The 13,109-nt window shown below is 34.3% G+C and overlaps 1 protein-coding gene across 5 annotated transcripts in view; it reads right to left on the reverse strand.

Annotated features, from left to right (window-relative positions):
- The window catches only part of vav3b (vav 3 guanine nucleotide exchange factor b), a 53,707-nt gene that overhangs the window by 26,554 nt on the left and 14,044 nt on the right, over positions 1 to 13,109 (reverse strand). For 4 of the 5 annotated variants that reach the window (XM_051911500.1, XM_051911516.1, XM_051911491.1 and 1 more), the window contains exons 5-14: positions 12,683 to 12,785; positions 12,300 to 12,392; positions 12,098 to 12,166; positions 11,904 to 12,007; positions 11,283 to 11,382; positions 11,036 to 11,131; positions 6,687 to 6,755; positions 3,308 to 3,394; positions 3,125 to 3,210; positions 2,910 to 3,042 (exon numbers count right to left, since the gene is read on the reverse strand). In XM_051911500.1, coding sequence (XP_051767460.1) covers positions 2,910 to 3,042; positions 3,125 to 3,210; positions 3,308 to 3,394; positions 6,687 to 6,755; positions 11,036 to 11,131; positions 11,283 to 11,382; positions 11,904 to 12,007; positions 12,098 to 12,166; positions 12,300 to 12,392; positions 12,683 to 12,785 — 940 coding nt within the window. The remainder of the gene's footprint in view (positions 1 to 2,909; positions 3,043 to 3,124; positions 3,211 to 3,307; positions 3,395 to 6,686; positions 6,756 to 11,035; positions 11,132 to 11,282; positions 11,383 to 11,903; positions 12,008 to 12,097; positions 12,167 to 12,299; positions 12,393 to 12,682; positions 12,786 to 13,109) is intronic. The other variant, XM_051911507.1, reaches the window with a different exon arrangement.

Genomic DNA, 13,109 nt, shown 5'->3' on the forward strand with positions numbered 1-13,109 from the left:
AAAATAACTCTTATCAAGAATATAATAACAAACCTGACATAATGCTTAACAGATAAATAGTTCATGTAAAAAAAAAAAAAAAAAAAAAAAATGAGCTGCCAGACTTATGAACATAAATTTGGTTAATTTATCTAATTTAACATTAAAAGCATTATATTTCTGTTCTGTGTGTTATCGAAAGACTAAAATATGAGCATGAGTTCAGTACACGCACATACTAAAAACTTTCATTTCTTTCCCTAAAAAGGAAAAAAACATTCTTATCAGCAAATTTATTTATAAATTCAATCCAGATGAGACTTTAAAAGTAATAGCAGTCTTTTTTAGTTAAATATCATTAAAGTCCTAGCCTGCAATATCATTACTATTACAAACTTTTCTTTCCTCCAAAAGTAAATGTATAAAAGTTATATACCCTATATTTTAAAAGAAGAAAATACATCCCTTGAGCATTACATAATATGATAATGTTTGTTAAAGTTATTAATGATGGTTATTATAACAGTTTTACTATATTTTTAAAGATTTGTATGTGGCCATGTTTGTGTTTTGTAGTTGAAGGAAAAAGATCCATCAGTGTATTAAGTGTGTGTATGTGTCCTGAGGAGGGGCAGAAAGGCACTTCAAACAGAAAAGCCAGCGGGGCTTTGCCCAGCCAAGGTCTCCTTGAGACAGATTTCACCAGACCATCTGTTCAGAAGAAACCTTCCTTTTGGTGAAAGGCATAAAAGAGAAAAAAATATCAAAAGTTTAAAGACACATCCGCATTATTTTTACATCTGTATGACTATTGCTAAGCCCAAAAAGAACATCAGAAAACCAAAGGTAACCTGAGGTTGAGCTGTCTGCCTTCACAGACAAAAAAAAAAAAAAAAGCATCGATCTAAGTACACAGTTCTGCAACCTCTATATATACGCAATTTAATATGGCCACACGACATGGGATACTCTGCACAATGAACAGATTTTAGACTGTTTGTTTTCAAAAGCAACCAAGTCTTTCCCCAGCAGTGGGTTCAGCATGCAGAATTTGACTTGACATGCAGCAGCGATCCGTCAGCATCCATCACTGCTCATAAAGAGCAGTAACATCTGTCTGCGACAGTCTGCGATAGGCTCTCCAGCCTGATCTCAGTTACACTCACCATTACAGTCTAAGGGACAGCTTGATTTTTTTTTGTATAAGGCCAGGCTGTTAAAGGAACACTCCACTTTTTTTGAAAATAGGCTCATTTTCCAACTCCCCTAGAGTTAAACAGTTGAGTTTTACCGTTTTCGAATCCATTCAGCCAATCTCCGGGTCTGGTGGGACCACTTTTAGCATAGCTTAGCATAGTTCATTGAATCTGATTAGACCGTTAGCATCTCGCTCAAAAATGACCAAAGAGTTTCAATATTTTTCCTATTTAAAACTTGACTCTTCTGTAGTTACATCGTGTACTAAGACCGTCAGAAAATGAAAAGTTGCGATTTTCTAAGCCGATATGTCTAGGAACTATACTCTCATTCAGGCGTAATAATCAAGGAACTTTGCTGCCGTACCATGGGTGCAGCAGGGGCAATGATATTACGCAACGTCCCTTACAAATGTCTCCATGGTTGCAAGGCACGCTCCCTGTGCAAGCAGGGGGTCACAGGCGCTGCGTAATATCATTGCGCCTGCTGCACCCATGGTACGGCAGCAAAGTTCCTTGATTATTACGCCTGAATGAGAGTATAGTTCCTAGCCATATCGGCCTAGAAAATCGCAACTTTTCATTTTCCGTCGGTCTTAGTACACGATGTAACTACAGAAGAGTCAAGTTTTAAATAGGAAAAATATCGAAACTCTTTGGTCATTTTTGAGCGAGATGCTAACGGTCTAATCATATTCAATGAACTATGCTAAGCTATGCTAAAAGTGGTTCCGCCAGACCCAGAGATCGACTGAATGGATTCGAAAACGGTAAAACTCAACTGTTTAACTCTAGGGGAGTTGGAAAATAAGCCTATTTTCAAAAAAAGTGGAGTGTTCCTTTAAATTTTAGGCTTTTGAATGACCGTTGACTCACATATACAGGCATAGCTTTTTAGTTGATAAATTTAAATATAAATATATTCATACAAATGTGCGTGAGAAAAAATCTTTAAAATATATTACAATTTTGCTGTCAATTGCCTATTTAAATTAAGTAACTTTAAGAAGATTTATTGCGTTATAACTTGAATAGTTTCATGAAAGTTGTTTCCTTTAGTAACATGCTTTTAAAACTTCAGTATTATGTTCTATAAGAAATGTACATGGATTGCAAAGACAGAAAAAAGGGCAACATTGCATCTCATGAACACTATATATATAGTGTTGTTTGAACGTTTGTTATTTTTCCAGCATTATTTACTTGATCTTAAAAAATGTTTGTTTGTTTTTTTTTTACATAATGTATTCGATCAGAAATGATAAAGACCTCAACTTTTCCTATGTACTGCAAGTGAATTTTTTACTGACTTATGTGGTTTCAAAGAGCTTACAACAGCACAACTAATTTGCATAAAAATGCACTTTGGTAAGTCACACCGTCCTTAAAATGGTTTGGATATTGCTAGAATATCCTACAGTATCCTAGAGGACATAAACACTTTTTACAGAGGAAAAAAAAATCAGCAAAGACTATTCTATGACACTCTAACAGTTCAAAAGAGATCTAAGGGAGAGTTATTGGAGCCATGTGTGGAGAAGACAAGAACTCTGGAGTGATTTCTATTCTACAGTACACTTGAACCGTGCTAGTCCGACCTCTATAAAACCCTTCAGAATGGAACAATATGATGAATATGAGCAGATGCTGAGATCATGAGAAAAATATGACTGTTTGATGTTTGGGTGCTGTTTTCTGAGCCTACAAACTCCTATTACTATGTTTCTCACTGACCTTTCTGCTGTCCTTATCAGTGGTGGGGTTATTGGTGATCTTGAAATGATTGAGGTCGATCACTTCCTTCATCTCATAGTTGTCCCCACGCCTCTTGCAGACGATGACAGCGACGTCGAACAAAAAAATATGTCTGCAGCATCGACACGTCATGACATGGCATGAAAGTAAAAACAAGAGTGGGCTGCAGTAAAGGTTTTTGCCTTAAGCCTCACCTGTCCTGTCTACGCTTGTCCACATTTGACACCAAACGGACTTCACCGTCACCCTTCGGTCTTCCGTATGAAAGTAAGCACTGATTCTGTGAAGGGAAGTTCATGGACAGACAGGAAAACAACTATGATGTAAATAGACTATGCTTTTAAAAGCAGAGCTCATGATTATTATGTACAACTTACCAAATTCTCAATGGATCTCTGATACTGATCAATCTCCCTCAGAGTCTCAACATCTCTTTTCACCTCATTTACATACTGGGCTAAGTCCTGTTTAATGAAAAAAAAAGAAAATTACCTAGATTTATGCATATATATATATACACACACACACACACACACTATTATACAAAATAAACAGGAAAATAAACAGAATGGTAATACAGCTTTGGTAACACTTTATTTTGATCTGTCCTTGTTACACGTTACATAAAGTATTTACTACAGTAATGACTGTAGTAAACTATGCTTAATTACAAGCAACTAACACTAAATCAAACCCTGACCCTAAACCTACTGTATATCAAGTACATGTTGTTAATTAATATTACTCGGTACTCATTTGTGTAATTACAATGTAACAAGGACATCAAAATAAAGTGTGACCAGTGTGAAGCATTAAGTTTTATATATTTTCTTTAAAAAAAATAAAGAAACATTGATGTAAAATGATATACACTACTGCTCAAAAGTTCTAGGTCTGTAATTTTTTTTTTATGTTTTTGAAAGAAATCTCTTAATACCAAGGCATTTATTTATTTGCATTTATTGTATCAAAATACAGTAAAAAGAGTAATATTGTGAAAAAGGATTACAATAAAAAAAAAAAAATCTAAAATGTAATATATTTTAAAATGTAATTTATTCCTGTGATGGCAAAGGTGAATTTTCAGCAGCCATTCCTCCAGTCTTTAGCGTCACATGATCCTTCAGAAATCTTTCTAATATGCTGATTTGGTGCTCAATAAACATGATAATTTTTAACTTTATTAACTTATTAATGTTGAAAACAGTTGTGCTGCTTAATATTTTTGTGGCAACTGTGATACATTTTTTTTAGGATTTTTTTTAATGAATAGAGAGTCCAAAAGAACAGCATTTATTTGAAATATAATTAAATGTGTTTATTGTCAATTTCGATAAATTGAATGTGTCCTTGCTAAATAAAAGAATTAATTTCTTTCAAAAATATTTGAATATTACTGATAATATTACTAAACTTTTGAGCAGCAGTGTATATAATATGTTAAAAGAAATGTCAGATTCTCCAATATTTCTAAGTTACTAATCATATAAGTAAATTTGTGACTGATCATGTAACTCATTCTCTGAGATGCTTTAAAAAAAAAAAAATAAATAAATAAAAATCTCAAATCATGCTGGAGAACATGATTATTACGTTTGCTGCCATTAAAGCAAAAGAGAACCAAACCATTATGAAAAAGACATTATGAAATTCGTTCATTTTCAAATAAGCTTTTGACTCAAATTGTGTTCATAATACAGTATAATTAGTAATAAAAAAATTATGAAATTAATGAAAAATGAATGAAAAATATATCCAGTATTTATCTCTCCACAGGAAATTATTTCATTTCATCAGCGAGTACAAACATCTCCAGATACCAAAAGAGGCCTTTGAAAAGACCCCGCTGGGATGACGTGGATCTCGGCTGATTTCCATTTTAAAAGGCAGCCTCTGCTCAAACACTCACTTATGAGTCTAAATTAAACACACCATTTTACAGGCAGGCAGGTAGATGAGTTCAGTCCCTGTCTGAGCAACTCTCACCGCTCCCATACGGCTAAACCAATCAACGCTGAGAGGATAATTCCAACAAATTAAATCATCGCAGGCCTCTGTTCCATTACTGCTCCTCACATAGCCATTAATCTGCTTTCCACCTACTCTGCCAGTGAGACAGAAATGAGCCTTTGACATCACTTCACATACTAGAACCCCATAATCTCATCAATATTAAAGGAAACCAAATATATGCAGGAATGATCTGAAGTCACATTCTAAAGAGCTGGTAAGGAGTGTGACATCTTAAAATGAGAGTTTTGTGACTTTTAGTCCATGTTTGTGTTAGCTTTGAGGCCATCTATATGCTAGTGTACTCCTGAACATTGACAAAACTGCACCGTACAACCTAAAGTACATACCACCAACAACCAGCTAGCAAGTAGCCATTCACGGTTCATGACTGCGACAAAACTACATTGGCTACTTTTAAAGCGACATGCTCTGCCAGCTCTGCGTTAATATTAGAAAAACTTTCCAGTGCTGGAGAGACCTAAGCGGGAAGGCCTGAAAATGGATGCGAGGTACAAACATTGTTTTTGCTATGTACAGAACCAAGATATGCTGTTGTTGTAATGTTAGCTGTAGTAACAGGACAGTTTTGAGTGTTATTGTTTGTCTGGAGCTGGTGTGCTGCAGTTGACTAACAACAAATTCTTCCTTGTATATACTCTTGTGTACTGTATGTTAATTTTTTTGTTCTTCCTTGTTGTTCGTTCATCATCTTGCTATGATAAAGAGACATCCACTCTTGCATTGTGTTTTCATACATTTTGGGGGCAGAACAATGAAGGGAGGGCTTTGTTTTAGTTGATTTCATAAAATCTTAAAGGTGCTTACTGCACCTTTAAGCATTTACAGTTTTTCTCGATTGCTAACACACTATAACTGATTCATTTGACACAATTTCCCAAACCATTTATTCAATTCTCAAAACAAAGACACATTTCTCAAAACTATAAACACGTTTCACTTGTTTTCACACACATTCCAATTTTCTTAATGATTTCTGCAAAACTCTACACAAAAATCCCCTTATTTGTTCTCATTCAGAAAACAGAAACAGTATAATTAACTCAAGTGTCACTACACATTTATCCATCAGTAAACATTCAGCAGCAAAAACGATGACACACCAATCAGAATCTCGGGATAATATAAACAGGAGCACAGGTGATTGTGCTTTAGAAATTGCATCCTAGAATCATCAACAGGGTTTTATACTACTTACACATACAATATAATTACAGTACACAGTAACAGTACTTTACATGAGAGAAATTTCACTATTCTGTGTCCAGTAAACTGTAGCACATGTACACCCTCAAATTTGGCTGAAGGTGCAGAGGATGGAGAATTTATTTCTTGATGTATTGCTGTAATTGACAGTATACTGTACTGTGTTGCATACACATTTCATATTTAGTTCTTTTTTTCTTTAACTTTTCTTCTTCTTGTAAAGGAAAAGTAGTATTTGCAGGTTTTGTGTGTCATCTGTTTGGCCAAAGTTTGATTTTGACAGAAGTGAATAAGTTTTTGACTGAAATATTTGATTTTGACGTGGAAGTTTGATGTGGAAGTTGGTGTGTACTTACAAGGTTGTGTTTATAGTTGTGAGAAAATTGTGAATTGTTTTATGAATTGTGTGTTAGCAATTCAGAAAAACTGTAATGTTAAAGCATTCACAAGCACTTAATGTTGTTAATCTGTACTTTCTGCATGTTTTTGCTGTATATTCCATAAGAAATTGATACTTACTCTCATGGCATCAAGGGCTACTCGTAGGTTGCTCTTTTCAGTGGTGTCATTAGTATATTTGACTAATTCCTATAGGAAAAGTGAAAGTAAAAAGTGCTTAGTTAAATACATCTCTTTTTAGATCAGCATATTTTTAATTTCGGAAATAAAATTTTGGACTATAAAGTCAAAATATCAAAATGATATTGTCTCGATACCACAATAATGGGAAAAAAAAGCATCATTAAAACAGTACATTGCTTGAAAAGAAATTATAGTTTTGGAATCTTATAATCTTTTATTATTTTTTATTAGGAATTTGTTTTTTAAAAGTAAAGACCTACACACGACATGCGGGGGAAAATATAAGACATTGTTCGCACAACTTACTAATATGATATTTCATTTTATTAATTTGTTCCATCATTTTAGTTAAATTGTGACCATGTTCTACTAATTTTCCCCCCTCATTTTATTTTAGTCAAATCGTGGCCACAATATCTTGTTTTTCCTCCCACATCAATTGTTATTCACTGATTATTAATATTTGAAAAACATTTGTCAATCAAATCATGTGTTGAGGACTTTTAAGAAATGAAATATTTTTGACAAAATGTATACAAGCTTTTCAAAAAGCATTTGAAACCAAAGAGTATATTTCTACTCTCTTTTACTAGATTTTTAAAAGATTTATCCATTTCTTTATCTTGGATGACCCTTATATGTCATTGAAACTCGGAATTATGTTCAGGCTCTGTTCTGTGTCATGAAATGTGGTCATAACATCATCATCAAAACTCTGAAGAGTCTAGACCACTTAATTGAGGACTGCCAGGTTTCTAATGAGCACACCAGGTCAGTTCTGAGGGGATGCTGGACATTTTGATTTGAACCAGATTTATTCCATAGTATGGAGAAAAGCATCGACAGAACCTTCTGAGATCCACGTTATAACATAACTAATTAACTTGATAAACAAATCTGGCCTTTGGATTTGTGTGCAAACAGACTCACGAGCACACAAACATGCTGGGAGAGAAATGGTGTTGTTCCAAGTGTGAAATCTGTGCAGCTCATCAGAAACATGCATTTGTTTTCAGAGTGCAATCGAATGCTGCTGGAGAGAGACAAACAGCCCAATCGCAGCAAGTAAACAAGGTGATTAGAAAGTTCAGCACTCTTTCCAGATTTACATTCTGATCCAGACCGCTGCTGTGACTTTGATGGAAGCTCAAGCATGCGTGTGTGTGGACGTGCACCTAGACTCAGGTGTGTGTATATTCCAAAACATATTGGAGGTATATAAGAGCAGGAGCTTATGGAGACCCAATTACTGACCATACGAATGAATGAGATTTCAGTGTTCATCCCTGTAGATCTACCAGTAAATCCTGCTCCTTTCACACATTTATCTGTATTTCGGTCTCAAAACTCACTGCTAGTGGTGATCCGTACTTCGGAAGACACCATGAGCTTTGTAATACCAATTGTTTTTTTTTTTTTAATCTGCACTGTCATACTGCAAGTGATGAATTCTGATTCATTTGTTCAGGCAGCATACAGTAGTCAATATATGCTATATCTACATCAGTTCCCATAGTAACGACTTATGCATCAACACGACGGCAAAAGATGCAAGACGTAGAGAGAATTGAAAAACAACATCAGTGTCAGACTGTATTTGCTATATTTACATAATAGTGAATCTGCAGTGTCTGAAACTCCTTTCTTGTTCACTCATGTCCCATTCATTACATGCTGAATGCCGGTATGATGTTACAGTTGCATCATATCATAAATGAAAAACTACATGAAATATGATTTGAACATTTAAAGTTAAACAATTTTTCAAACTCTCATTTTATTAGATATGAAACAACATATTTATGTGGTTCAGATTGGGTTTGTAAAAATCTGATTTTTTTTTTTTTTGGGGGGGTTTGGTGGGGGGGGTTGCATGTTTGCAAACAATTGCAAACATGCAAAGTCAGACATGCTACAATCCTACAAAGAGAGTATGTTTGAGTCATTCCAGAGGAAGTGGTCACAATGTGTTTGAGAACTGGGCTGCATGGGGCAGAGTGTCAGATAAACTGCGTGTGTATGTTTGTGTGTGTGTATCATGCTGGCAGGTGTGTGGCGACACACGTCTCTAACACTTGTCCACTCACTTCTGTTCTCATCTCTATCCTGTGGTGAAACACCTCTCGCTTACAAAACTTTAGCATGAACTAGTGTAGTAACTGATGATTATATTATTCACATATAATGCCTAGTTAAACGGATAGCTCACCCAAAAATGAAAATTCTGTTATCAGTTACTCACTCTTATGTCATTCCAAACCGATAAGACTTTCATCTTCGAAACATAAATGAAGATATTTTTAATGAAACCTGAGAGATTTCTGTCCCTCCTTTGAAAGTCTATTCACCCCAAACTCTGAAAGTTCAAAACGTTCACAAAGAGATAGTAATCTAGTGGTTTAACTCAAGTTTTCTGAAGAGACATGATCCCTTTATATGACAAAAAGATTTAATTTAGGCTTTTATTCACATTTAAACAGTGATCAGCAAACATACATAGAGCAGAAAGCTCAACCATAACTGCTTGAAATGCAAGTACCTCACTGGTTTTCGAACTTCAAGCCTGCATGTTTGAGCTTCCATTTACTACATTTGAGATTTTTTTAATCTCTAGATTTCATTAAAAAAATATCTCCATTTGTGTTGCGAAGATTAACAAAAGTCTTATGAGTTTGGAACGACATGAAGGTGAGTACATGGTGACAGAATTTTCATTTTTGGGTGAAAAATCTCTTAGTAAATAATTTAGTAAAAGTGACTTTGCTTTTTAATTTCTTAATAAGCCAGGTCACTTTACTAAACTAAAGAGATATTTCACACAAAAATGAAAATTCTATCATCATTTACTCGCCCATATGTTGCATTTATTTATATTTATCCTTCATGGTATTTATTGCAAATTAACAGCAAAACATATGACAAAATAAACTGTCCTTTTAACACCTTGACAAAGGAAATTAGCCTATTGGCTAATACTACTTGCACATTTACAGAAATGTTAATCAATGTGCACTGTCCTTATAAATTAATTCATTCATTTCATTTCATTTTAAAAAATGGTTTGGTTATAGCACCTCCAGTGGTCACTTTCGAAAAAGTAGCTCAAAGGACAGAAGCAGATACACCGATATTTACAAAATTAAATTACTTTTTAACACAAAATAATATATATTAAAATTCAATGGGGTCCAACCACCATTGGGTCTCAAAGACATTCATTATACGATGAAAAATAAATTTTTAAAAAAGCCATACAGGTTTGGAATGATGTAAGGGTGAGTAAATTATTTAATTTTGTGGTGAACTATCCCTTTAAAATATGTCAGTACACCAAGATAGAGACTGACTTCCTGTACTAAATCTAGTTGGATGGAAATTAAATTAACCAGGTAACCAGCTTTACAATAAGGTTCATTAGTTAACTACATTAGTTAACATGAACTAATAATGAACTGCACTTCTACAGCATTTATTAATCTTTGTTAATGTTAATTATAACATTTACTAATACATTATTAAAATCTTGTTAACATTAGTTAATGCACTGTGAACTAACATGAACAAACAATGAACAGCTGGATTTTCATTAACTAACGTTAACAAAGATTAGTAAATACAGTAACAAATGTACTGCTCAAGGTTAGTTCATGTTAGTTAATACATTAACTAATGTTTAACTAATGAACCTTATTGTAAAGTGTTACCCATAAAACATTTTGTAGTTGCAGTTTCATGCTGACTTTAAAGGGATAGTTCACCCAAAAACGAAAATTCTGCCATCATAGTAGGAAAAATAAATACTATGGTAGTAAATGGGGGACAAGATCTGTTTGGTTACTGACATTCTTCCAAATATCTTCCTTTGTGTACAGCAGAACAAATAAATTCATAAAGGTTTGGAACTACTTTATAGTAAGTAAATGATGACAGAATTTTCATTTTTGGGTGAACTATCCCTTTAATATAATGACTTATTGTGTTGAATTGTGCAACCTGTACTATCAGAAATGTCTTTCGTGCACAAAACAGGATAGTAAAACTTTCCTACAGCGGTGATGACAAGTTCTGTAAGTTCATGTAGTGTAGTGGTCACAGATGAAGAGAAAACTAGCCAGACGATGCCCCCATGTGGTCCATTTTAGTAGGACAATCAAAGAGGCCCATTCCAACATAGTACTGTATGCAGTAAAGCTCTCAAAAATGTGATTTGCTTTTCTCTAATGTTAATTCGAAGAGGACAATATATAATGACAATTGCGTGGGTGTATGGGTGCATGTTACTGTACCTGAAGCAGTAGTGGGTATTTCAGCACACGCTGCATGGGAACCACAAGCAAGTCTCTCAAAGTGAATTTCCCATTGTTGGCTCTCTTTGAACATTCCTGCAACATAAAGTAACTGATATATGAAAACACAGAAGGATCTACAAAACCTCAATAAAAAGTACTTCGGGTATGAGAAAAGCGCATAATAAATTATAAAATGAGAATGTAATATTGCAAATATGACAGATAATGAAACATAGTTCTGCACCTCTAGTTTCAGTCGAACGCCCTCTTTTTCCTTACAGATGAAGTCTAACAGAGAAATGGCTGATTCTACATGACTGCAGTATTTTCCATAAAGCAAAAGCCTAAAGCAGACAGGGTAAATGTTAGCAGAAAACACACACATCAGCAGTGCTTAGTAATATCATTCTAGAAATATTAAATATTAACTAGGCCTGCATAAATTCAACGAAAGCTCTGCAGATTTCCACAAAATTTGATTCTACAGAAAAATCTGTCACCGCTTGCATATTTAATTCCTTTTTCCTCAATATGATTGCTTTGTTTAAGTTTTCAATAAATGTTGAATAAATGAAATTTAAAAATCTAATAATATTTTGGAAAATTTTATTATCATTCAGTTTATTTTTCTTACCCCATTGGCAGACTATATTCAAAATAAATTGTGTGAAAATGAATGAATGAATGAATGAATGAATGAATAACAGTGGACTAAGAAAAATTGATTTAATTCAAAATATATATTCTCTGTAAACATCTGTCTTCTTAGCTTAAGTAGTTTTGTCTTGTTTCTTCAACTTTATCTTGTTTTATGGATGTTTTATGGAGGAAAAGTGTGTTGTGCTTGAACATGCTGGTTTTATACTTGTCTTTGTAAGTAATGAAGATCTGGTGGAGATTTTCTGCATTTTTATTTTGAACAGAGTCTTGAATCTCGGCCATTAGGCTTTTGTGAACTTTAACCAGGTCCTGTGAAGCAAACACACACATGTATATATAAGGTAGAATGTTAGACATTGTTTTCTTTAAAAAAGAAACATTGTGGTCAGCTTTACTCACTGGTATATTGATGAAAACCTTGTCAATTTCTATTGCTGAGATGAATTTTATCAGTGGAATCATAAAATACTGTTAAGACAGACAAAAAAAAAAAGTAAGCTCCAAGAAAGTTATATCCTACATTGTGTGGCAACAGTGGAGCAGCTGTCCATCACTAGACGTGGTATGATGAAATCCTCCATGCTGAGAATATGAATCTCACCTTCTCAATGGTCTCCAGAGTCTCAGTGTATTTGGCTTCTGTCTGTTTGATCTCTAAAAGACAGCAGCTTCTGATGTCCACCTCGGCCTGTTTCTGTCAACACAACTCACTAACATGAGAGAAGACTACAGCAAGCTATCCAAAAAAGCTTTAAAAACACAACCTAATGAAGTTTTAAAGGGTCACAATGCAACTCATACAGTTTAAAGACACAAGTTATGTTTTTACTGGTGCTTCTTGAGTTTACAGTGAATTTACTCAAAAAGATACTTACAAAAAAGCGACTATATTTCTGGTAGGAGTAGGTGTTTTACAAAGGAAATCAACACTTTGATGCATTGGGAGAGTGTGTGTGTGTGTGTGGTATTGAGTCATTTGAGTACCGCCTGAGACGAAGCAGCCTCAGTCCTCATCAGATCCTCATACACCTCTCCTCCCTCAACATCTCCGTATACGGGGTCATAAATATCTTCTTCCAGCTCCTCACTGTTCACACAAACACATTCAAGATTAGGACTTCAAAATTGCTTTAAAATATTAACAATTACACAACAGTTCTAGTCAAAATTTAGACTTTGTGGCTACTGGTTTTTAAATGCAATATATCAGTGCACTGCCTCAAATTCCTGTGTAACTTCCTGTTTCCACACTTACTATTAATCAGCCTTTCACATTTCTTCCACGCAACGCTTGCGTAGGTTATGGATCTTATATATTACTGAAAATATCAATTGTTCAATTCTAGAGTTTATCAGAAACAAAACGTGGGTGACAAAAACCACAAATGCTAATGAGTTTCAGTCAAAATTA

The sequence above is a fragment of the Ctenopharyngodon idella genome, chromosome 2 (genome assembly GCF_019924925.1).
Source record: "Ctenopharyngodon idella isolate HZGC_01 chromosome 2, HZGC01, whole genome shotgun sequence".
In the NCBI taxonomy this organism is placed as follows: domain Eukaryota; kingdom Metazoa; phylum Chordata; class Actinopteri; order Cypriniformes; family Xenocyprididae; genus Ctenopharyngodon; species Ctenopharyngodon idella.